Source organism: Cariama cristata, unplaced genomic scaffold, assembly GCF_000690535.1.
Source record: "Cariama cristata isolate BGI_N322 unplaced genomic scaffold, ASM69053v1 scaffold552, whole genome shotgun sequence".
Classification (NCBI taxonomy): Eukaryota; Metazoa; Chordata; class Aves; order Cariamiformes; family Cariamidae; genus Cariama; species Cariama cristata.
Window position 1 is genome coordinate 8,827 of NW_009602977.1, and position 27,702 is coordinate 36,528.

Below are 27,702 nucleotides of genomic sequence, written 5' to 3' on the forward strand. Positions count from 1 at the left end.
TATTTGCAGATGTTTATGACCCCATTCCCATCTCCTGTTGTGATCCAGCCAAGTTGTCAGTTTCATTCTTTCAACCCTTCCTATAATTTAATTTTTCCATCCCTCTACCCCTTAATTAACTTCATGGTTCACATTGTTGGATGCTCATATTTTAAACAGGAGTGAGGCATCAATGATTTTTAAACTGCGCTAAACATAAATTACATTATAAAATAAAACATTGTGAGCTTCTGAAAATGGAATAAAGAATGGTATTGATTACAGAAGAGTTCTCACTTCCTGTAAACATTTCTATCTCCCTCTCTCTCACACACACACTTTAAAGGAAAACCAGAAACAAGAGTTTAATTAAACACCGCTAGTCTGAATTTCAAATCACTGAATAAACAGATGGCCATGCTTCATAGACTGCCAGCAGTCTATTTCAATTAACTGGGATTGGTATTAATGTCATGGAAGCCAGAAGCAGCTAGATGAACCAAAGAAACATACATACATATATATATATAACACACACACATATATGTGTGATGGTTATAAATAGTATAACATTAAAGTATTTATCACTATATAAAATTGGTACCAGCAAAAAGGAAGGAGGCTTCTATTTAAGGCCATCATTAAACCAGACATCTCCTTTAAGTGTATCAGGATGCTTGCTGGTACTTGCATAGACTTCAAATCCAGCTGACTTTGTAAAGAACAGTTTTGAATAAATAAATAAAGGTGCCCTTCTCAGTTGTTCCACAAACAATCTCTAATATCGGACATATACTCACTAATTATTACAGTCCCAAATACTGCAATATGTAAATATATTTGCTTATATAGGTAAGCATTTATTAAATTAAAATCAATATGGTGTTCCTTAAGTAGAAAGATCTTCCAACACTTATGCATTCAGAAGAACTTTCCTTTGCCTAAGTACTAAAAACGACACTTGCTATTACTAACATTGATCTTGTGGGTGAACATCTACACAAATTTTCAACAGCACTAGACAGACTTACATATAGGGGAAATTAGAAAGGTATATGACTTCAAAAGCAACACAGGATATTCCTGATGCTCTTCAGACTTTGTCAAACTTTAGTTCTACACCCTGTTACCTTGCTCCCCCCACTATTTCTGTAACAGGACTCTCAACTCCACAGTACTCCTGGGATATAGTTTACATTACCTAAATCTGAACTCCGCAGATTTTTTCATCTCTCCCTATACTGAACACTGATAACTCTGACCATTAAGCAGTGGTCCAAACCATAAATTTTGCATCCTGACATAAGCGGTTACAAAAAAGTGTTACAAGTTTGAGACTGCTCATACAACTGGGGGGGCGGGGGGGGAGGGGGGAAGAGATAAAATGCGGTCCTTTCAACTGCTTTTATGTGTAAAAAGTAAGTAAAAGCAAGTAAAGACAACTCCCACATAACTTCACCTTAAGGCTTTTGCGTTCTACAATATCAACCTAGTAATGTGTAACAAAACAGTTATCTTTTCAGTGTCTGTTCCGGACAAGTTAAAAACATCCCGGCTTACATTCTCAATTCTTACATTGCAGTGTGAGCTATCTTCCTAGTTACCTTTTGGATGTTTTTTTAATCTTGTTTTTTTTCTTTCTAATTTTTATTATTTCTTCAGTCCTGTTACATTTAGTAGATCTGTTGACAAACTTATTTTTACAAAATATTAGGCTTATAATAGCACTTCTTTACAAGACGGCAGATCCCTTAACAGATAAAAAATACAGTACATCCTTTCGGTGCAATACAAAAATCTTTTAAATAGGATAAAAATTCACATGGTTGTTAATTAAGGTAAAAAACTAACATAAGCAACCAACAGAAATCAATTTATGGATTTAAAGACAGTACTGACATATATATATTTATATGTAAACAAATGATATAAATATAGAGTGTAGTCTGGAAATGTTAATATTTTAACTCACCATTCACAGAAACACTTTATTTGGAATTTTTAAACTAATTGCAGCGAAAGATAGCAACTTTTTGAAATATTTATAAAAGTAGTAAATACCTGAAGTACTCACAGCAGTGGAGTAAGGGGTATGAGCTCCTGTATTTTCAGCCCAGCAGCCACAACCATAAAGAGCTGCCTAAGAAAAGAAGTGCATCTTTCATAAATTTAAGTACACAAGGGTTTTGGTTTGTTCCCTTCCCTTAAAAACAAAACCAAACCACTAAAAAACCTCAAACCAACAACAACAAAAAAGAAGAAACAAGAAAAATCCAAGCATTAATACAAAAGATTTTCTTTATCGTAACAATCAAAATTGCAATTCTAATTCATTTTGCTACATCTTATTTTACTGTTTTTTGGAACTGAGTGATTATTATAGATGTATGGTATTCGAACTCAACTTTACAGAAAATGAAGGTACAGAAATCGAAAGACAAAATAATTCCAGCTGTTCCCTATTTATATAAAGTCTCTTTCACTCTGCTATTCCAAAAAGAAAATCTTAAATACATTTCAAAAGAGAACTGCTTTCAGGACAGTGGCAAAACTCAATCAAAAATACAGCTGGTACAGCAATGGAGTATAACATTTCTGATGCACCTCAAAATTCCCTCATCTAATAACAATAAGGAATGCCTATACCTGAAGTGTTCTTTTAATATGTTTGTCACTTCTACCAATTCACAAGAGCATTTAAAAATTATTTAGGACAGCTTCCCTAAAATATTGATGAAAATCTTATTTAAACACACTCTAAGCATTTAAGAGACTTTGTGGTATTAAGGAGGTATTTAAGCCCAAGAAATTAACTTATTAATATCTCTGGCAAAAGGTAACTAACTGCAGAACAACTTCTGACCTATCAACGTTTTATAACACTGATAGAGGACATTAAAAACAAAACTTGCATTCCAATGCTGTGACAACGCCTTCAGAGTTTGATGGGACGGAAGGAAGAACATCAGTTTGCTATCACAGCTCTTGCTTAATATCACAATTGCTCGTGACACTGAACGGTCATTCCCAACTGGAAACATATAATCACCTGACCAACTCTTCCAGGATGCTTTAGTGCTAAACCTCCACTGGAGACAGCAGCAGCAACATTTCCTTCTTGGTCAACAACAACTGCACCAACTGTATCCAATGTTCCTGAGTCATTCTCCTGCAGGACACACAAACAGAAACAACTAGTCAAAATAGTACATTAAAGTCAGATTATACTTCTCAGGAGTGTGCAAACTAACGTGCATAAAACCAAGTGACAAGCCTATCAATAAAATGGATTTGTTATCGTGCATATTGTACCAAATGTGCTGCCATAAATCTTCCCAAAATGCTCTCTTGCTTCAGGACCCAAAGAAAACTGCTCAGGAAACAAGAAGGTAATAAACATCTCAGAACTCATTCAATGCTTAGATTACCTGCCTTTACTCACAAAAATGCCCAAAATGCTGTTTTCTTAGTGGTAGCCACTTGTCCACTAAGAAATGATTCAGCAACTTATTCCAAAGATGCCATCTCAAAAGCCCTTTCCCAAAAGCTTCAAGATGGCATTTTCAGAGAATCTAAAGAGAAAATTCTAATATTCTGAGTGAGACAATAAACAGAAGTCTTCAGAAGAAATCTCCCCTAGGACAGATTCTTTCTCCCAGACTCATTCTCAGCTCAGGAATCTCTAGTGGATTCCTGGTTGAAACGAATTACCCTTTGCTCCTTCTGGGTCACTAGAAAAGTGCCCTTACTTCAATTGCTTCCAAAGGAGATTTGCTCCCCTAAGAGCAGGGGTCTTTTAGCATTCATTCCTGATGCAAGTTCTCTGTCTCCTCTCTCACACTTCAGGTGTCTCACCTTGGATCTTTCCATCCTTCCCCCCTTCCTTAATACACCACATTCAGCCACTCTAAGAGTACGAGCAGTTTTCCCTTCTCTGCCTAGGCCTGCCCTAGGTTCCCCTCCCTGCAGAACCCAGGGCAAGGCACTCTGACTTCATGCCCAGTCACACACTTTTGACGGGACACAGAATGCAGTGTACATAAAATAAAATGAATAAACAAAACAGATACATCATCCATCATATACTGCAAAGATGAAGGCTGCTGTTGCACAAGCCCTCAAGCCTTTAGCTGATCAATCTTTCCTGTATAAAAACTTACCTGCCTTAAAAAAATCCTGCATAAACCTACCCAAGCAAATTATGCCAAAGGATATTAAGTTATTCATATAAATGCGTATTTTCTGGACTAGGATCCAGAGGGAGGAAGAAAAAAAACCAAACAAACAAAAACACACCACAAACAAACCATAGACCCAACCATTCAACTTCAAATTACCAAGTTCCCATCATCAATTAAAATCTCCTTGGGCATACAACATCACTTATGAAGCAGAATTCTTGGTATACTCATGCTGATGATATTCTGGCCACGCTTATTTTAAAAAGGTAACACTTGAGTTAATACTGTGCCAGTCTTAAAAGGAAAAATAAGCAATGCAGCACTAGAGGGTTCTACAGTATTTTTCAAGCAACTGGAACTCCTAAGCAGAAATGTCATCCTTTGCTTTCACCCAGAATAATATGAAGTTTCTTCTCTTCACCTACACCTAGATCTTCTTGAACAAGTTCAACACTCAGAAGCTGGCACTGACCTTATTCAATATGAAAACAAACAGATGGATGTCCTAACAGTAAAGCAGAATAACTGCTTAAAGAAAGAGGTGTGAAAATTATAGATCTAGGGTCTCAACTGGCATTGGGAAGAAGAGTAAGCTGAAAAGCAGAGGAAGGTAAAAACCAAGATCAGGGAGGGTCAGAGAAGGAAAGGCAATTTGAGGATGGGAGCAAAGGGGATAAGAAAAGCATACATTCCCTTCCAAGTTGTAAAGGTAAAAGAAAATTAAGGAACCCTTCTTTCACACCTCACAGGCAAATGTATTTCACATCTCCCAGGACTGCCAGTCACAACCTAACTCAGGTATTATTAACCCAGTTAGAACAATACTATTCAGTGGATTGAAAACGTCTTAAGCAGCAGAGCAGGCTGCTCAGTGGAGGTGCAGACTCCCATCCTTGGAGGTTTTCAAGATCAGACTGGATAAAGCTCTTCCCAACATGAATTTTCCTATGATCCTATGATTTCTATATAGAGAAGAACTACTAATACGATGCAGGTTTTGTTGTCCATCCCCTGCCCCCTTTTATCAAAGGAAATTATACCCACAACAAAAAACTTGATTAATAGACAACTACAGATATGAAAATCAAGCCCATCAAAGTTAGGAAGTACCGGAATTAAGGCCACCTGTGTAATCTTAATTCATATTAAATCAAACACTTGGAGCTCCCATAATGAACAGAAATACATTTTAGAAGGATGAGGTTCAGTATGGATCAGTATGTTTTCCATATCATCTGACAGCAAAGAAAAAATGCTTGCAGCCGCCTTTGCAGCATCTGTAAAACTATCTGCTCAATCTGCCATCCATTTTCCACTTTAGCTCTTACATGCATAAAATATTTGCCTTCAGTAGCTATATTACTAATTTCTTTTTTTAGAAGATACTTTAATCAAAAAACCACAAGCATTTACAAGTATATGTTGCATGGAAACTTTCTTCACCATTATTTCCTTTAAAAGAAGATCTATTTACTATCAGTATTTGCTGTCCATTCAGTGGTATAGTTTGCTTGCTTTGGCTTATTTTATTTTCAGATGGGGCAACTTAAGAGGCTGGAAACCTTTTCTGAGGGAAGCATTTTTTTTAACCTGGCCCACACAACATTCTGAAGGAAATTTGGATCACTGAAGCAAAGCAATTTTCTGTTTTCCTTCTCAGCAATGTAAGTTTGGGGTCTTTTTTTGTGATCAGAAAAAGAACCACTGCTGATGCTGTATTTATCCTTACTCAACAAACTGAACACCAGCGAGGACCAGTTCTATTCCATATCCAATGGGAAAAATGCATTGATGGATCTATTCTAGACTTATTTTTATGTTTGCTCCCATTTCAACATTATTGACTTCACACACTTACAAGTGACACCATGAATCAATTCTGTAGTTCAGTACTAAAAGTCTTCTACATACGTAAGCTGTTCTGACAACCCTATGATTGCTGAACCAGCAAATGCAGCGCTCCTCACAATTTAACAAAGGACCGTCCTGTACTTCTCCATACAAAAAGCCATTATGCACCTGAGGAGTTCCAGGAAGAATGCACCTGGTGAGAAGACTTTCAATGTCACACATTTCATCTCTTCAAACCATATGAATGCTGAAAAACACAGGACCCCATCAAGCTAGTATTAAGACAATCAAAAGAAATATCTTAAACACTACAATTAAGTCTAAAGTTAAGTCCAAATTCTATATGGGTCCAACAAGGACTAAACAAGATCCAGCTTGCTTGCCCTTATCTTTTTATGTATTTGATTCATTAACGTAGCACCTTAGATTAAAAATTTTGTAAGTTCCAAAGGCAACTTCATTATTACTTGGTGATATCTATTACAAATTCCATATCTTACTTCAGCTAATACTTCATACTAACACATCCATTGCAAAAGCAGTTTGGGGGTTTTAACAATGTAATATTGCAGCCTAAAAATAATCTATTATGTAGTTAACATTTTACATGAGAACAACTGAAAGTCAATGTAAAAAGTAAGACCGCACATTACTTCATTTATTTGCACCTTGTGACAGGAAACGGAGTCAGTTTCATGAAATCATGGACCAAATATTCAAACTTAGCTAAGAACATGCACCCAAAGCAGGAAGATGCTCATCTGCAGAAATGCAGAGTTCTATTAAGTATTTTAGAAAACTCATCCTTCCCTTCTTCTGCATAATTTTGTAAGCCCCTAAGGAAGTAATTAAGAGTTTAGGAGAGTTCTACCCAATGCCTGCTGAAAGATACCTACAGAGGGCCTTCTCCCTCTCGACTTGAGATTGCTCTGAAACTCTGTGAAAAGTAATTACCATTAAATCCATCTCTGAGCATCATACCTGACAAAATGTAAAATGAATCAGATTGAAGCAATTAACATCTATATACTATTACCCAACTATCCACAGAAATAAACAGGATTCTATATTTGATGATAATTAGATCAAGTAGATTCCCCTAAAAATATATATTTTTTTACAGTATCCTCCTACTCAAAGAAGAACAGGGCAACACATAAATCTTCTAGTACATCCAACGTTGGCCCTTTACAGATCAAGTGGGAACAGAGAGGAGCACAATAGTGGACAGCATTATCTAGAAAATAATGTATCAGTAATTAATATATTTTGGTCTTTTAAAAATCTCAGATTTAAGGTGTTCTTGATGGAGCATTTCTGTTTGTTACTGCAAGATTTAATAAGGTGAGAGGCAATCCTTTAAGCAACATTTTATTTAATATTTTAAAGAAATACTTCTAAATCCACTTAAGTCAAGCGAAAATGTCACTATTCTGGGAGCACTGGGACCAATTCATACGTACCAATTTCTAGAAACATTGTCCTCTAGGGCAACTGACAGCATAGCATGATGTACTCTCATGGAAATCTAATCTTGACAGGGTATGCATGATTGGTGCAATATTCATGTGTTTGAAAAGGGGCAGTTACAATCTAATCATACAAAGCTCAATACTCAACCCTAGCCTTTTGAGTTTAATAGTTGTTTGGCATGTAAACAGAACATTTTGCCTCACCTCCATTTTCAAGATGAGGGAATTATTTCACATGGTATTCCACAGAGGAGATTTGTTGTTTTGTTTTGGTTTTACTTCAACTGGAACGGATGAAAAGTCTTTAGGTTTCTCTTCCCATATTAAATGGATTTTGATGTATACTTTTGGAGTCTAAAAAGTAGCATTATCAAAGACCATTTCAGCATGGATGTGGGACAGAAAATTTCTTTCTTTTTTAAGGAAAAGGAAACGCATAAAATTCAAATTCCCATTCAAACTGCAAGACTAAATAAGACAGACACTAGGATTGCCATAGTTGACTCCTACACTTACAATTACCTTCACACAGCCATAAAAAAAAAAAACCCTGATTTGAGGAAAAAGTTAAGTGATTGAAGTTCGCCATATATAATGGGAATGATGCATATTGCTATGCATTGCCTGTGGCTCACCCAAAGAGTTCAAGTTGGAACCGGCTAAAAGTTCATGTGGTATGTTCAAGATGATCAATGACAAAAATTATAATGCACAAAATGCTTCAAAGAAAATAATGTTTTTCCGTTGAACAAAGACAGATTTATTTTTCTTTTCTAAATACATTCAGTGCTATTGTCTCAATACAGGAGTTGAAGAATATGAAACTGCCGATTCCACACATATAATTCAAAGTGCTGTACACATACTTGAGTACACATGTTAAACTAGATAAAAAATAAATCAGTTTTAATAAACCTCAAACTAAATAATCTTATTTATGGAGTTAAATAACTAGGCTATAAAAAACTTATAAACACTAACCTATGAAAAAATAACCATGTGCACTAGAAATTCTTAGTGCCACTTATTCAAATCAAGGAGAGGACAACTCCTCTTACAAGTAACTTCAGCATAGCTGTTAAAAAAGGTTTGTAATAGCAGAAGCTACTAAGCTATTTTCAACGACAATTTCCTCTGGTAAAAGGCAAGTTAACAGCAAGACGACAAACATTTACTTCTGATGTTTACTGTTGCTTGAAGTGAGAACTTCAGAATGGCATCTCGCTGAATTAACACATCATAGCCAGTCCCCCTATGAATACACTTAGTTAATTCACATACAAACAAAAATGACTTCTTAACTATGTAAATCAATATATGTCACTACAACTTAAAAAAAAAAACTCTCAATTTTACTGATTTTTGAGGTTGTGAAAGTTATTAATGGATCTTCCTGTGTGCAATCGCATAACCTTCTACAAATCCTACATCAGGTAAACAATGAAAAATACAGCAAAGGGAAAATTCCATTTACTCCGGAAATAAAAGTCCTTTAGTAAGTTACACTGGCTAGTTTTTCCATACAATCTTTACTAAATTTAAACAGCCTCTCATTCTTTTGAGCTTGGAATAATTTACTTCTATTGAAAACTAATTTTTAAAACTGTCTGTTTATTTTTAGCTGGTGAAATTTATCAGCAGCTAAAACTTCCAAGTAATTTCAGCCTTTTTTGGTCTGCAATACTATCTCTTCACATAGGCCTTTCAGTTGTGATTTCCATTCAACTTCAACTTTGATAACATCCTTTCTATCTTGCTCTTCTCCCAACTTCTAAAATTTCATAGACAAAAAAAATGACCAGAATTTATAACAACTGTGCAGTACTGGCAACAGATGCACGTGAGCTAAGCTGCAGCATAGGGTTGAAGCCAGGGAGTCAAACTAGATGATAAAACAGCTATGAAGTTCTGCTGAAAGGGACAGGTCTGTAGCTCCAAAAAAGCACAGCAAATAAAAAAATTAAATGAGTATTTATCAATTAAAGCTTAACTTTGACAAGAAGATAAACTTACAATTATTCACAAATTTAAATGGCTTTTAAACAATTATTTTTAAACCTTTTATAAGCACTCAGCTTTGACAGTACGAGTTTTGGGATGACAAATCATGCACCTCATCCTTGCTAAAGGATGCTTTTCCACTAGCTTAGAGAGAATCATTCAAATTATTATTTTTACTTTTTTTTTTTTTTCAGAATTTGCTCCTGTAGAACTTGATTTTTCATTTCTATTTCGTTTTGAAAAACTAAACTTCCTGTAAGGCTGCAATTATCTTACACTGTGTGGTGTGGATAACACAAGCATTCTACATTGATAGCATGGTTTGGTTTTCATCGTCCCTCCATGCACAAGACGTGCCCAGAAAGTTGACAAAACCAGTGTGTTATGTTACTGGATTACTTACCAGTGAGTAGAGCTCTATTTGATCCCCTCCTTTACCTACCATCATTGGCCTTTGGAGGTCTCCCACAAGCGCTGCACATGACTCTGGAGCCCTTGAAATTTCAAATTGCAGGTGGGTAAGCTCATGCATTGGCATATATTTCAAGCATTGACTTGCCCCTTATTACATGAACATTAATGCTGTACAGAGATCTCTCCTCCCTCAGTTACAATTTAACAGCGTGAGTTTCATAAGGAGGTACCGGAAGTCCTGTAATGTTTCAAAATGAGTAACTAACTTTTTCCCCTCCCTCTATCCTTACTTCCTTTATGGGTCTTATCTCTTTGAAAATAGAAAACTAACACCCTGCTAGGGAAAACTTCTTATCTAAGAACACAGAAGAAAAATGCCTAATTTATCACTGGTTTGCATTTGCAAGGACTACAGAGAATATTTTTTTTTTTGTCAATTCTCTGGGATTTATAGGTTATTTATATCAACATATGCAACTACACAAGGCAGTGGTCAGTCAGCTTACCAAAGCAAAGACAAATGGCCAATCCAAAAGCCCACAGGTGCCAAATAAAGCATAGGCATTTAATTTAATGAGCTATGCTTTGATATTCAACAGTAAACACAAATACTGTGATTGACATTCTCAAATGGTAACAAAGGCTCCAAATTCAAACTAAGAGTGAGGGGAACAGAGGGAATCTTAATAGTTTTTATAGTACAAGTAATATGGGCCAGGTCAATGCTAGATGCATGCACAGATGCACATGTTTACCTACCTGATATTTCAAATTTCACCAATTTCAGCTTCATAATGCAGTGCGCTCAGGAAACATTAAAAAGTGGGAAACAGTGACAGAGATCCCAAGCTAAAGAAAATGTTTCAGTAAAATAATTATCTGGTTGTGTTTACTTTTGTCATATTTCCAGTTCAAAATGAGCAAAATAATTGTCATAGCACAAACAAGATACAAAGTGACAGTTTGGTTTTCAAATAGCAAGGCAGAAAGTTTTAAGTGCACTAAGTTACCATTATATCATCTAAACATTAGGATGGTAAAGGAGGAATAGCTTCTGATGCTACATTAGTCTGACCATATACAGCATGAAATTTATTAGCAATCAGCTGTAAGTTTAGGATGACACAACAAAACTTTAAACAGGAACTAACCTTTTCATTTGATTGTCTTCTTTTCTTTAGTTGAATGAGATCTGTTTCCACCTTTTCAGCCAACTCCAGCTTCCTCTTGTTCCTCTTAAAAGCTGCTAAACTAAACCCTATAAAAATAGTTCAAAAGTGTTTAAGTAAAATTTATTTAATTTAAACAAATATTGGTAAGTTGACATTTTGGAGGTCTCATCCCCCACGTTTTTACTGATGAAAAAAGCATCAATACAAAAGCCAACAACTAAGTATTTAAGTTTCAGCACAAGATGTTACTTTCCCTAAGTGTAAAAGCTGTGCTATTGTTCAGCAACAGTGATGGGTAAAATATCTAGTAGAAACAAGTCGCTGAACACATATGGAAGCTATGTTGCTCTAAATATCTCTGTTTGGCAAAGAAGCAGCACTGCACAGACAAGAATGGAATAAGTGGCTTGTGTTAAAATTATTGTTTTTGACTGCTGCCAAGTAAATAGATACCATGTGAGCTCATTCTGATATCTGTAAAATTAGACTACTACTTTATTACCTTAATTGCATATCTGTATGTTTACCCATATATTTAAAGCCACACAATAGTCTAGCAATATTTTTCTGTTCCATAATCCAACACAGTCTAAAGACCACCTAGGTCTTGAAAAGACAAACATGTATTTTCCACATCTAAGTCCCACATTCAGAAAGGAACTGTTCTCTAAAGTGGAGTAAAAAAAAAAATAAAAATTGGTATGCTTAAGAGACCAAAATGACATGTTCCCATTTTAGAAGTTTCAGTTCATGAAAAAAATTACAGATATTGACATATTTAGTTTAAATTAGTTTTGACTTAATACTATCCACAGATTGTTTTAACATCCTCTTTGAAATGTAGAGAAAAGAAGAGAGGGGGAAAATGTCTTTTGTCACTTTAGTCATGCAAAATCAAGCTATTAGGAGGGCAGAGGTATACACAAGTAAGTCACAAATTCAATGGAAGTTAAAAAGCATAGGTTTCCTATTTAATCTGTAAGCCTTAAAAACCATCATTTTAAATGAAATTCTGAATATAGCTACATAGCTATTATTCAGAACACTGGAATCGCTGCAAGAACAGTCTATGAATAAAATCAATATTGCAGAGCCAACAGAACACAACGCTTTCATTTACAAGTCTCACAAAGTACACACACAGTGAGCATTTTGCTTCTTTGAAACTTGCCCGTGCAGGTGCCAAAATCACCTCGTGAGCTCTCCTTTAAACCTGTTTATAAGTACATAAAACTGGACCTTTAAACTACCACAGTTCAAGTATATAACCTAAAAGTAATGAGAAAGATGGCATTTCTCTCCAAAACACTAACAAATACCTTTTTTTTTAAATTGTAAACACAGATTAATCTGCCATCACCAAGGAAGGAACTCTTTCTACCATACAGAGCTGATTAAACGCAGCTACTTTGGACAACACATTTCTATGTTTGAAATGAGGTCCAAAAGGTAAAAAAAAAAACACCTGATAAGGGGGAGCAGACAAAGAATCGTTTTAGTCTAGTACTAATTGAGGATGGGGAAGAACAAACAAACAAAAAACTCACACAGATCAAGAATTTGTTAAACAGAAGTGCCTCAAAATAAACCAAGCCAGCACATTGCTTTTAACAGAATTTTTAAACAGTATAACTTGTAAATTGACATGACTTCAATAAATATAGCAAATAGCTAAGGGCAGAGCCACAATATGGGCAAGAAATAATTGTGTCTGGCCTTGGTACTTATCAAAGGTATGTATTAGATGAGGATAAATATGCCTAAGCCCGTTATCTACTGCTGCCATTGCCTCCTGCCAATTCAGAAAAAAGGTGTACCTAGAGAAGCAAGACAAATACAAGGGTGTGGGAGCCCATACATGAAAACCTGAACCCAAGACGTCTTCCTTGTACTCCAGAATCTAATGCTAGCATCAGATTCTGAAACCTTCTGCAGTATTTGCATGTTTACCAGTTCAAATATATGCACAAAGATGACATTAAAACTAGAGAACACATGGGCTAGTTCCAAGCTGCCCTGCCAGTGACAGAGTGTTGCTGTATGGCCTCTCAGCATCATCACTCGAACTATACCTTCGTTGCTACTTATCCTGCCATTTTTTCCACAATATATGAAATTCTCCAAGCTTAAGAGAGATGTTTCATTCAGTTAAGTCTTCAGTATCTAGCTAAGCAATTAAACAATTTGCAGAGTTTACCTTGTGCTTTAAGATTCTGTTTGTCTTTTCAAAACAAGAAAAAAAAACCTGAAGATTTGCTTTGAGGGATCTAATTGTTAACAGTAACTTCTTATCCGCATTGTGGTATCAGTAAGTTAGAAAATAGAGGGCAGAAAACAGGTCATTATTAACAAAGAAGTACACATTTTACTAGGCAATAAGAAATATCGTAAATGAAATTAGGCTAGCAATGTCCCATCTTGTCCACGATTACAGAACGGATGACTCTATCCTACAAAGCAATAATTTTAGCTAACAAAAAACTGTGCTTAGTCCCCATGTGTCAGAAATATTTTCAGTTCCTGGATACCACAACTGCCGTTCAACCCTATGCTGGGGTAAAGACTTGTCATGAATTTTCTCTCTATTGCTTTTCTTACTTTGCTCGTCTCATACATGGCAGAAGTGCTGTAGTGCACCAAGGACTCTTTTACTGGATGATCAGATATCCAGAGCCCCAGGAGATGCTGTGCCATGCATTTTTTGCATATCTTGGACCATGTCAGACAGACAGATGAAGGAAGTTTTCTAGTAACATACAATGCTGTAGGCTGGAAGGGATCTTAGAAGGTCATGTAGTCCAACCTCCCAGGCAAAGCAAGTCCAATTCAAAAGGGCTGCGTAGGAACTTGTCAAGTTTTGAATATCTTCAAGGATGGAGATTTCTCAACTCCTCTGGGTCTCTGTTCCAATATTTAATCAACCTCATGTTAAACAAAAATTTAACTTTTTTTTTTTTAAATTAGACAAAACCTCACATGTTCTAAATTACGTCAGTCCTCTATGATCCAATCCCTGCGCATCACACATCACCATAACTAAGTAACATACCACTTAAATGCACAGACACAGAACAGTTTAGGTTAAGGAAGCTAGCATGTTTGCCTAGTAAAACACACAAACTTTCCCAGCTTCCTCCATCACAATATCCATGAAATTTAATCATCAGCTCCTATCATGACAGATACTGTAACACTTATCACATCGGAAAGTTCATACTGTTACAGTAGAGAGCAATATTAGAGAGGTGCCAGTCACTGTTCTGTACTTCCAGGTGACATGAATTTTGGTCAGAAACAGCTGAGGGTCTGGGGGGGATTGTTTTGGGGAAGTTCTTTTTCATGGGTGGAAGAGGGTAGTTTTTTTAATATCATGCCTCCCTTCCCAGAATTACTTAGATGAATTAATGTATTAATTCAATCACTCTTAAGTTTTTTTCAGTTTAGCATGAAATGTCATACTTTTCCATACTGTGCGGGAAAGAAAGTCTATTTAGACTTCCCCCAGAGTGGAAATTCTTGCACTCAGGCTCCATTCAAATTCAGAACAGTCATTAGGATTAATTTTCATCTGAAAGTTGAAGATTTTGTTTTAGAAAGGACTAACAAATAATTGTCTTTCATTATTAACAGAAAATAATTATTATCAGTGATTATCAATTCCTCTTAGCAGGATAAAATAGATAATACTTCCAAAGCAATCAAAGAACTATGAAATAAAGGACCAGTTTGTAAAACAAAACCTAGCAACTTCTTTTTTCCTCTGACATAGATTTATGCCCAACTTCAGATGATCAGTTAAAAATAAAATGTCTTGAATCTTAAATTTTACACACACACCCCCACCCACCCCCGGGAATAAAGACTAATAGCAAGTGAAAGGCTGCCTGCCCTCAGTTTATTCCTGCCTTTGCGATGTTCTATGTAAAACCACTATAAATGCCGTTAAACTGGCTAGTACTCTGGTTGCTTTGTCTTGTTTTATTAATGACAAATGAAACTACAAAACACAAGCAAGCTTCACACTAAACAAATGAAAGAAGAAATTAATGTTTTCTGAAAACATCCTGTAAGTTTGGTCCTTGACAAAGAATATATTATGGGGTTTTCAGTTCGGTAAAACACTTTATGAACTAAAAAAAAAAGCAGGATTCAAATGTGCTTGGTTAACGATGCAGAGATAACATGGAAAAACAACCCACTGAAAAATTATTTTGAAAATAAGCACTATACACAGAAGGAAAATGCCTACATGCAGTTTAAGTTCATAATTCACATTAAATCTAAAACAAAACCTCAACTTTGTGGTGCAAGGATGCTAAGAAATTTCATTTGTCCTAAATGACAGTACAAAAAAACACTCTCACCTTCTCCAACAAGACAGCATATTCCAAGGTTGAGAAGAGGAAAAGGACACAACACAGTGTTGAAGACAGGCATGTTTTCCTAAAACAAATGCAATATAGCTACATCAGCCTGATGTTGCCTAGGCCAAGGAGAAAGGGAAGCAAGAGAGGAAGAGCTTATTGACTGGGGAGGGGAGGAAGCTAGAAAAAGAGGTAAAGGAGTGGATGGAATTTTAGTTTGAAAAATTCTTGCATCACAGCCCAGAGGTATTGTTGTTGGAATCTATGGAAAGGTATTTAGTACAACACACTTTGATTTTGCTCAAGAACATAAAAGTTTAGACGAAAATCAAATATGTGCTTTCAGATAAAAGTCCCTGACAACTACTACGCCACATAGTAAGAGCATGTATGCTCAAACTCATTCTTAAAAGAATTGCATCTTGGAAGTCACAGAGTACAACCAGGCATTATGTTTTGCTTTCTCATTTATGTACATATTGTCATAAATAAAACTACTTTAGAGCTGCTGGGAGAGGAAGAAAAAAACAAGAACAAAAAACCCCCCAGCTTTACAAAATTATTGTCTGTTAGTGTTTAAACGCCATGCTCAGGCCTCATCCAGATTAAAGACATGTAACGATTGACAACAGAAGCACATCAGAACTAGAATATTATTAAAAGCTCAGGACTTCAGTCTTACATTTACCGTATTTATCACATGTCCCTGCAATGCAGCACGGTGTGCCTCTTTAACAATGAATAATCTTCAAGGATCTGAAAATATCTTCCCAGTCCTCCACATTCTCCTTTCACCCCGCAAGGTACCAACAGGAGCTACCCGCATGTACTCTGTACTTAAATGCACTGCATTTTTGGGTCTAACTGTGGAAGACGGTGGAAGCACTGGGTGGAATACTTGGTCATGGCAGAGTTGTAGAAGTTGAGATAGTGTACGGGTTTGCCACGGAGAAGGCTCAGCAGCTCAGCACAGAACAGATGGAAGTAGCCCCTGCTCAACGCCACTCGCCTGCATGAGAGGTTGGTATTAGCGGACATATTGTCAGAATGTGTGCTTGATAATATGATGTATTATCGATAAATGCAGGGAAAAAAAAAAATATCTCACAGGCACATCTTGCTCAAAGTTAAGACCATTATAGATTTTCCCATTTTCAAAAGGTTCCAGTGTTACTGGGTACTCTGACGAGAAAGGACCACAAGACCTTCATTACGTACTTCATTAGCACAAGATCCATCTCCTACATTATCATGGTTAGACGATAAATACAGCTTTTATACAGGATTTTTACATTGTTATCACCACTTAACAGAAAGAGATGAGAAAGTAATTTTCAGCAAGCGGGTCAGTGGAAGAAAAAGAAAGAGATCATCAGTCTCTGAGTCAGTTCAGAGATGTCATCTGTGTACCACTTGTTTGCCATAAAACTTCCACATCAATTACTCGCCTCTTGTACTAATCCTGTTGGCACTCTGGCGGTCTGATCATTCCCATAACTCCTTTTACCGTTATACTATGTACAAGTAAAAATTTAACCAAAAATCTTGATAGTTCTGTTATATAATGATACAGTGACTAAGTAAACTAAAGGTAACTGTATTCCCCACTCCACAGAGCCCTTCAGAACTTTTTCTTAGTCATCTTTCACAGCCCATTAGAAATGATCCAGACAACAGAAGTAAGAGTAAAATTGTTAGAGAAAATTAGAATTGTCCCTTTCATGGAGTCCTTGAAACTACTGAATTGTACATACAGAAGAAAATGCAAGACTAAGATACTTTTTTTTAAAAAAAAAAAAAAAGAAGGGTCAAATTGATACGTATCTACTTGTTAATTCTAGCTCTGTGTACTTTAAATGGGCCTGTAGCTGACAGGCTGTTTATTATAATACACTAACTTTTCTTGCCCAAAGTTTATGTAAAACATTTTCAGTAAAAAGTCTTTGTTTCCTTAAAATTCCCATGCTTTTATCAGCCACGTCTATTCCCTTACATATTTTCAGGTTAGGTTGAAAATTCAGAAAATATTTAACTGAACAATTAAGTTTTCAAAAGAAGTAACAAATACAAATTTCTAGCACCACTAAATCACAAATCAAGTTCAGGACAATACTCAAACCTTCCTATTTACAGTGGTGGAACAGCACGCTGGGAACACAAACACAAACTCTAATGTTTCTATTACAGGCATAACAAATTATTATGCAACCTATGAGTGTTCAGTAATCCTTGTTTAAAAGCCAACTGTAAATTGAAAATACTAAGAAAAAATCTAAGAATATTTTTAAATCTTTGAAGTACAGATTGAGCTCTGACCAATCATATAGCACCCCCTGGCAGACATTTGTTATAGTCAATCAAAAGAACCAGAAAGGAGAACTTTCCGCATTTTATCTCTCTATTCCATATTAAAAGAGAATGCAACTATTGGAGAGAAGCAAATGAAAATGAATATACTAGGAAATTAGTTAACCCACAAGAATTAAAATGATCCAGTGAAGAATTCTGTTGAGTAGTTGCTAAAATAAATGGCACAAATAAAAACAGACAGACAAAAATAAATTTCATTTTAACAAAGCTATTTTAAATGACAAATTAACACCACTTACGCTTGTGTTGGGACCAAAGACTACTAATGCTACTTCCTGTGCTGCCATACTTTGACAGAGACAGAAACAGGAATGGGAAAAAATAACAAAATGCACTTAGCATCAAAAGCATATAAAACAAATAACATATCTTTCTCAGAGCACTATTATACAGATTTTTTCTTTATAACAAGAACTCAGGGTAAACTGTTGCTGGACATACCAATTCTTACTAATTCCTGGAAGAAATTTCTTTTTTCCAATCAAGCTGCCTTTCCTGCTCCCTGGAAGATTTGCATTCAAAGCATCTCTGCATACTTTGCCTCAACCTTTTTTCCCGGCTAACTTACAGCCGTTCTATTGGCTGCAGTTGGCTGTTCAGATTTCAGAACTGCAAGTGGACCTACATATTACGTCCAATTCCAAGGAGGATTTACATCATGTCTGGCCTTTCCCCCAGTCCCCCTCTTTTTTTGTTTTATTGCCAGTGAAAAACATACTCTTAAGAGAGCTCATTTACTTTGCATATTATGGAACAAAGGTAGCAACTTTTACTGTTAAAAGACAAGCACCTTGTATCTGAGAGATACCTCTTAGCTTCCTAAAACCAGATACGTATTCAGATTAACCAAGCTTCCGAATCAAATCTCCAAACCCCTTGAGTTTCTCTCCAGCTCTCTTTCATTCTCACCCTAAAAACAACGGAACAAAACATGGTCTGAGCCACTGCCTGAACCTTGTGGCACAGTTCCAGCAATGTGGCTTTCTTCGTGCAGTAATAATGAAGCGGAGAAAAGAACTGGGAGTGGCGTGAGGAGGACAGCCAGGCTAGCTGGGCAATACTGGTGGACAGGGAGACAAACGGGACACTAGAAGTATGACAATCTGCGTGCCACTTACCTAGAAAAGGCTCTCTCTCACTAAAGAATCCAAGCAGCCAAAAGATAAAAGGGAATTTTCTTGCATACAAAAAATTGGTTAAAAAAAGTAAAACGAAGTATGAGTAAATAAATGGCCTGTTATAAGTGGAATGCCAAACCAACCTATAGTAGCACTTACTTTGATCAACAACAAGATGTTTTTACTGATGATACTAAGTTATTCAAGGTAAGAAGACAACTTGACTGAAGAAAGATTCTGAGTAGTGACCTGAATAAAACAGCAGATTCTATTCAGCAAGTCTCAAAATAATGAAAAAGAGGCAGTTCTTCAACAACCAATAGTTGTACAGGTTTTTGCACATGCTAGAAATGAATATGGGCTGAAGAGGAAACAACAATTTCACGGCAGAAAATGCCACCAATTATCTCCATGTATGCAGGAACCAGTCACAAGTCAGGAATTTAGAGTCTGGGATCGCAAATGGGGCAGGGAAAGCAAAGTATACATTTGCTCTGTTCTTATAGTCTTCCTTAAGCATCATTTGTGGCCACTTTTGGATTCCAGTTACCAAGCTATTTGGATCCACTGCAGCTACTTTTGTTCTTCTGTAATATAACTTACTGAAGTACTTACGGTCACTTCCACACTGTTAGAGGTACAAGCTCGCTGCATGAGTAGTTACCTTCCTTCCCTTTCCCTTTGAAGACTTAACATTGTAAGCAATTCTAAGATGCTGTCTTACACCACGTTATCTTTGTCAAACCAGCTACTTCACATCTATCTACTACAGGCTGAACTGCAAAATTCAGATAAAAGTGTTTGGGTTATTACTAGTACAGGCACAGATATTGATAGTTGAAGAGGTACCTCACACTCATGTTGCCTACTTGAGTAAAGTATACTTCTTAACATTTATAAAAGGTTGTATGATACAGTAAATTAGCATTTCTAAACTGTAATTACACTCAACACTTTGATCACACTTTCAAAGCAGTCTCTCTAGCACAGGGTAACAAAGCTCTAGCATAGGCTAGTATGGGTTCTAGTATTGGCAGGAATTAATAAATTCAGCTTTCTTGCAGACTGTAGGCAACACAGGCAGATGACATTTCAGTTTTTGTTAAAAAAAAAAACACCAAAAAAACAACACCAAACAAAAAAACCCCACCACCCACTCACTACATTGGAAAGCCACCAGATCTCTACAAATGGTAGAAATCCCATTTCCTTGCACATTTGGCAAACCAAAGAAGACAAAGCAGGTGAGTCTTGACATAACCTTGATGTAGTTCAACAAGTAACATGGTTTAAAACATGATTTCAGTTTGGTGCTTAGATATTTGGATAGCTCTGAGAGAATTATGGAGTGTGACCACAAAGCTGATCATGCAACTTTCTTTGTTACCAATTATATGGAGAGCTCCATCCCATGCAAAGCCAACCACACAATCCCTCAGTCTTACAGCATGTATATAACATTACTCTTGTCATCTCAGGTCCGGGAAAAGGGAGACAGAATAATGTGACTTCAAGAATATATTTTCCATGTGTAGCACAGAGAAGCCAAAACATATGCACCTACTTCTCCCTGCTAATACTTATTAAGTACATGTCTAAGATCTGGATTAGGGTTTTCTGGGAAGTTGGGTTTGCTTTTTTATAATTAAGTTACTAAACATATTTTCCTGATGTTTGGCAATTACTTCAGTTCTTCATTTTACAGAGCTATTCAACAGTCACGTAATTCCAAGTTTATTTACCCCCAATTCTCCATGCAAACTCTACCATAGCAATTGTAGCAAACATAGTCAAAAAGTCTCCTGGTTTTTTGAAGTTTGTTACACTATTTAATGCAATAGTTTGCTTCAGATGAGATCTTGTGCTTGCTTGGAATCAATATCCTCTTTAATTGTTTCTTAAGCATGTCTAACTTCCCCTCTCCTGGTAACATTTGAAAAAGTATTTTGGCTTTATTACATGTTACCTGTGAGACAGTTTTCAATTTCTTTTCAGTTATAACAATCCCATGTTGTCACACACTGGGTTAATGTTTACTTCCCAGTCTCACTGACCAGAAGTCTACGCGTTACAAGACTACCTTTGCTAAAGACTGGTATGGAAATCAGCATAACATTTTCTGGAACTGATTTTTCAGGTGTTTGTTTGCTCTCTCTTGCTGTTGTCTTGGTTCTTTAAAGAAAAAAAAAAAATCAGATATGCTATCATTACTGATTATACTGCAAAATTAACTGTACTCAAATCTTAGGAAACTTTTAAGTTGTGCAAGCAATCTTTTCCCAGATGCCTCTTAGAATGGGTAATAATGCAGTCTTAACATAAGCTAAATATTGTTTTCCTATGTATCCATTTTATGCACTTAAATAGCAGACACTGCCATCTCATCTTTGTTGAAAAAGAACTGAAGCACAAGACTGTAACAGTCAAATATCTCCTTTCAGTAAAACCAGTTAGACATAGACTATCATTTATGCTAAGGTCAAGCAACAGAATTAGAGAACAACTGCGAAAAATTCAGTTTTAAGTAATTTGTTCAGTATTACAAAGAATATCTGCTTAAATCTCAGTCCCTGTCACTGATTTTTTTCAGCATATCCTTCAATTACCTAATCCGAAACCATTCTTCCAGCAAAACATTCACATAGTCTACACTCAAGTCTTAACAGTCACAGCCTGCTTCACAGCACCACTTTGCTCCTAGAGTAGGTCCATCCTGTGCAATGGCTCAAGCATACAATGATGTATGTGAGTGTTTCAGTATGTATTAACCCGGGTGAAAGTGAAGGGTGTGGGAAGTGGAAAGGGGTTGGCAACTCCAGTACCAGTATTTTTTTCATTAAATTTGCAACAACAAATGGCATTTCTGCATTGACTTTGCAATAGGATTAACTTCCCAGTCCTGGTTGTTTTAATCGTTCTAACACAAAATGTTTTGCTAAATAGAAGGATGCTGAATGTACTGAGGAGACAAAGAGAAATCACTAGTGTTTTGGAGCAGGTTTGTGAAAATATATTGGCTAGGATCAGTCTTCTCAGGTTTCTCCAACAAAAAATTCATAGTCTGGGTTAGGTAAACCAAACTATCAGTGGTCATCCTTATTTTTAAGCCATAACATGTAGATTTGCTCTGACCAGGGTGCATATTAGCTAGTAAGATAACATCTGGCAATTAATGTTACAATCTAATAATCTCTGTCACAACAGAAACACACTGGTACTAGAAACAACGGAAACTTGTGCATGCAACAGAATCAGTCAAGAAACCTCCCTTCTGGAGTATCTCCTACACATAAGTAGCAACTATTTTCTTTAAAACAAACACAAAAAAAATGCCAAGCTTTCAGTGTTTTTACTCTAGAAAGAGTCATAGAAATAAAGGTGTTCTGCAAATGCTGTTTTGGACAGCAAATGGGTAGGGCAAAAGTTTCAGTCGTGTGGAACTAGAAATCAAAACTTTCTGTTCAAAATGAAATGCATCATGAATATGTATGAAAATTGGCATGATCAATTAAAATGGTGCCACTGTTTCAGGGGTTACATTTAAGCACTGAGTATTAGCAACTTAGAACTGCAGTTTCTGGATATTTATCTACATTTAGAACTAGACCCAATAAAAGCCTTAATGGGAACCCTGGGTTTCAACCTCTGGTTTAGGAATCACTCATATATTTAATGCAGTAATACTGTTTACTGTAAAATAAAGAAGCATTCTGTAATCTTCTGTGTTCTCTGTCTTCTTTGGGTAATGATCTCTGATTTCTTTCCTGCATAACTTCAACAGGAAGCGCAGGGCATGCTCTCACCCGTAGCAAACTACAGGCTAGTAGTAACAGCACTTTCCAAAAGGGAGAGGGACTGAAGAAGAGAAGAAAGGGGAGCCACATCCTCCTTTTCATGGGTAAGTGCACTAATTTTTAGCCTAATTTATAGATGGTGTATCAATATAACATAATCGCTTCTTCTATTTTAAGAAAAAAAATTTTTGTAAGAGACTTGACTACTGCTAATATACAGTATAATCCATGCCTATTTTCTGAATTGGGTTATTCTACCATATTAGATGAAGCAAAGCCTACCTAGGTTAAAAAAAGGCAAGTTAATTTGACAGCCTGTTTAGACCAGAGCAATTCTGGAAAAAGACTCAGAGATGGGTGTAACTACGGAATCTGAGAGTCAAACTGGCACCTGCTGAATTTAGATACAAGGCTAGTTGGTGCTTGGATCTAAGATCCAAGATGGATCACAACCAGAAACTTGCAGGACTGAGCCGTTAACAAGCCTACGTTTCAATAAGACAAGTCCTTCATTGGATTTAATCCTAGAATCACAAATTCACTTGAATTAGATGTTGCTAACATGCAGCTGAAATAATAGTTTATAATTTTTTCTATTTAGCTACTTAATAGAAAATTAGTAAACTTAAACCATCCTTATATACCATGATACCATAAGCTAGTTAAATGTTAAGAACAGTGAAGTGATGTAAACCTCAAAATATGAGGCACTATTTAAAATTACTCTGTCCTGTTCTTCCTACTGACACCACCAGTTTACTCACTTGTAGCCATGATACCTGGAGGACATGCTGGTATCCCGTGATCAACTGCCCATCTGTAAGCTCCTTCACCAACTAAAAAGCTAGGAGACACAGAAGAGGGAGTTTAAACAAAACCATATAACAAATCCCCCTTTTCTTGCAATTATTTTTTCTGTTTGGTTTGGTCATTTTTAAATTCTAAGCTGTCTACATTTCACAGAAATGTCAGCTGTAATTACATTTGGCAACCTTATGTAGTTTCATTAAAAGACTATGCAGCTCTGACATTAAGTTTAGTATTGGATAAAAGCAAGTGCTATTAAATTTGAAATTAATTACCAAATAGCACCAGCTTTTCATTGCAGCTAACACAGGACAAAGCTATCTAGAGTCTTGCTCTCTATAACAACTTCATAAGATCCTGAGGACCAACAACATGGGATGAATGAGGCGAGAATGGTAAGGTATTTCCAGTAAAGTCATCCAATGCCACAGGAATATCAAGAAGTATTTTGAGAAGTACAAAACAAGTTAAAAATAAGCCCCATTTAGAAGGATGAAGGTTTATCTCACAGAATTTTATCAAGCACTTGCAAATGAGACAAGTCTACTGAATTTTTAATATACTTGCAAAAAAAAACCACAATCTGAGAGGTTATTTTCTACTCGGTACTGAACACTTTACAGTGCTGAGACAGTACCCACTGTTGTGACAATGAATGATAGCAATAAACAAACATAGACAAGTAACTTTCAGGGAGAGGAAAAAAAGTCAGTCTCAATTATCTATACTGTTTCCCCTTAAAGAAATTAATCTGATTCCCTGAAAAGGGGAAAGTAGTAGCTGGAAATCATACATTTTCAGAAAGCTGCTGCGCAACAGTGCCAACAAGAGCAACACAATAAAGACAACTATTTCCAATCTTAACTTCATATCACGCTTTGAAATAAGAATAACACAACTGCCTAATGGACACAAGAAGTAAAGACTGAGGATTTACAGCAATTTCAGATTTATGAGTGTGAGGCTAAAGAAGTTATTTCAGTTACAAAGTAGTCCCTGGGGCCACCTACTACTGCAATTTCTGAGAACGTTATTGACACGGCAAATTTATTGGCATTAATGCTGTCAGAAGTTTTCTTAACAGTGCTGTATCCGACACCTGCGGCTTTCAGTTATGCAGTATTTTGAGGTGGTACTTTCTATCTTCTCTATGACTTAACCAATACAAGACGCATGTCCAGTCCTTCCTTATAAAAGTCTCAAAAAAAAAAGTTTATCTAGACGAGAACTTGATTTGTTAAATACATATTTCTTACCATCATTAGTGCAGCTCCAGATAAATATTGTTCATGTTGCAAGATACTGTAGAATAAGTTACTGGGTACTTTGGGAGAACTCAAGCATCTCCTATTAGGTAAGCTAGCGCTCAAGAAACAACCTGTCATTTTCATTAACTTGAGAGAAACGCAAACCATAGCCAAACCTAATTAAGTAGCATTCTCCATTGACTGTTTCGGTCTTTAAAGTAAAAGTTTTCTATCAACAATACATTCTCAGGAAGTGAATAAGCACTTGCTGTTCAATAAAACAATTTACTCAGAGAGGAAGGGTAGGTGGAGAAAGTATCAGGCTCAAATATTAGGAGTTTTATATCTGACAATTTGAATAGCACTGATCAGTCAGAAACACTGCGTTTTACAAGCAATCTCACAATTGCCTTTTTAATACTTTAAACCACAAAACCAGTCACTAGTATGTATGAAGAGTGCAAAAAAAGCACCCAAGAATGTCTCAAAACTTAAGTGATATGACTTTTACTTTGCTCACACTTGTGTCCTTAATTCCTAGATTCCTCTCCCTCCTACAAGATGGGCACAAAGAAAGTATTTTCCAGTTCTGGTCCCAAAGAAGAGTTACATTAGTTGAAGCAGATGTCTAATTGAGGTCCCATAACACCACAGAGATCACCTACCCTTTTTAAACTTTTCATAGAGAAATTAAAATAAACAGCTTCCAAAAAAAAAAAAAATAAAAAAGAGGATCTCAGTGCTTTGCTGTCTGTACTACCTATACTGTATCTCCTACAAATTGATATAGAATTAGTTGGTAAGGGACTCCTACAGGACATATAGCATGAATTCAGTTCTGCAGGTAGCCAAACACATATAATTTAAACAAGACTAAACAGTCTTTACACCATCCCAAAAAGCAAGTTCTGTGACCTGGTTCAGCTCACAGCCACACACACAATTGTACCAGCCACAGATGACAGGGTGGCAAGGGGGTGGGAACCAGCAGCCTGGCACGAGGGAACTGCTTTAGTTGCCATGAGAATCATCCATGTAGCCATGTACAAAAGCTGCAGCAGGCAAGATTGAGCAGGGCAATACTTTAAGCTGACATAAAACCAGAAGTACCTCTAAACAGCTACACCCAAGCTTGATTTATTGGGGGAGAGAGAAAATAGGGAATAAAGCCAGTGGGCTACAGAAAGCTGCCAAAATCCCACCAAGTTTCAAGAGCCTTTAGACTAATTCAAAATACAATTTTCCAAAGGGGTGGGAAAAAAACCAAACAAAAAAAAGGATGAATGAGTTTGTGCTCTGTTACTCTGAAAACTGGTTCTGCACAAACAAGATAAAAAGATCTTTCTTGCAAGTAAATCAAACGAAGAGTACTCTGCAGTTGTTACTGGCTCAGAACACACAGAAGATGAAAATATCCTTCCAGTAAGGAGTCGATGCTTGGACACAGTTTCCAGTTCCGGCAAACTAGACCATATTAATGGAAAATGCAAGTAAAGGTCTCTAAAAATGGTCTTTTTAGGCAATTTTCTCAAAGAACACGGTTATCCTGGTACTATTTGCTCGAAACAGGACCATTCAATATGGGCTGCAGGGAAACAGGCCAAGCTAAACAGAAGTGGCAGAAGGTTAGGTTCATTGAAGATGGCCAAGGAGATCCCGAATGTAACAAACTCACTTTGTAATGTTGGTTATAGCATGCGGCAATCACTCCAAAATCACTCTTACAAAGAAGAAATTGTTCTGAAGAAATACAGAACAGAGATAAAAGGTGGTGCAAGTCTTCACTCTAGGCACTTTCTCAACTACACACTGCCCTACAAGTTACACAATGCACCTATCCTGTCTACAGTACTGTAAAACTGTGAAGCAATGACAAATCCCTGGGTACCCAAAGGGGAGGGGGGGAACCTCAAACCGAAACAAAACAAAACCAAACAAAACCTAAGAAGGGATTCCTTCCCATGTGGGTTACTATTAATACTGAAAAAGGGATACTGACATGAATTCAGATATCAGGAGTACTAAGGAGTTCTAAGAAAGGAGACATTTAGGTATATCTGTAGCATCCTGCAATTCTTAAGTATCTACATTTATAAGTAAACAGATGTAAATAAGCCTTTTCCCTTAGGAAGGTCAAGGTTTTAGTGTAAGAAACAGGAAATCCTCAGACTTATTGCTACAAAACATCTAATCCATTATTCTGTGACCAAAGACCACTTCCAAAGATTCAACCAATATGTAATTGTGCCATTATAATAGTGCTTTCTTTTGTAAAGTTATACAACAAACAGGAATATCTTATGTGATAATACGTAGCACCTACAAGTTCAGTACTTTCTGCTCCTGCACACATAGGCAGAGAAAATCCTGACAACATCAAGCTGAATAAAATATAACAGAAAGGCATAAGGACTCAATTCAACAAATGCACTCATGCATCCAGGGATTCTCTACTTTAAACTTTCTAAATTTTAGTTTGGATAGTGGGATTCTGTGTTTTAAACAAGACAAGATATTGATCCAGAATGATACACTCTACAGAGCAATTTACGGTAAATTGAATACATCAGTTAGGACACTTGATCATTCCTTCCCAATAAGCTTACCATTCTCAGAATAAATTAATCCACATTTATTAGAAATTCTTCTACTGAAAATTAGAAATGTGCCACTCTGAATTGGTTTTGAACTGTTACTATAAAAACTGGTGCTGAACAGGGGTAAACAGGTCAAACTAATTGCCTCCATGTGTTCTTTTCTAGACAAGAATCTCCATAATGCCACTTTTACTAATCTCACAGTTCCTGAATTTTTCTTGTGTGGTCATGTGTCAAACATTCTGGCCAGAAAACATTAAGCTAGCTTAGATCATGCTATAGAAGCAGTCTCTACCACTAGGTTTCTTTAACAAGACAGGTTCTTAGGCTAAGCA

The 27,702-nt window shown here is 36.4% G+C and overlaps 1 protein-coding gene across 1 annotated transcript; it reads right to left on the reverse strand.

Moving 5' to 3' along the window:
- Positions 1–2,040: 2,040 nt before the first annotated feature.
- On the reverse strand, positions 2,041–23,560 carry LOC104157568 (threonine aspartase 1-like; the record flags this gene model as incomplete). Its single annotated transcript, XM_009694961.1, is given in 6 exon segments — positions 2,041–2,119; positions 3,029–3,148; positions 9,888–9,923; positions 9,925–9,978; positions 11,050–11,156; positions 23,496–23,560. Coding segments are annotated over 6 exon segments (461 nt in total), but the record flags the coding sequence as incomplete, so codon positions are not given.
- Positions 23,561–27,702: the final 4,142 nt, after the last annotated feature.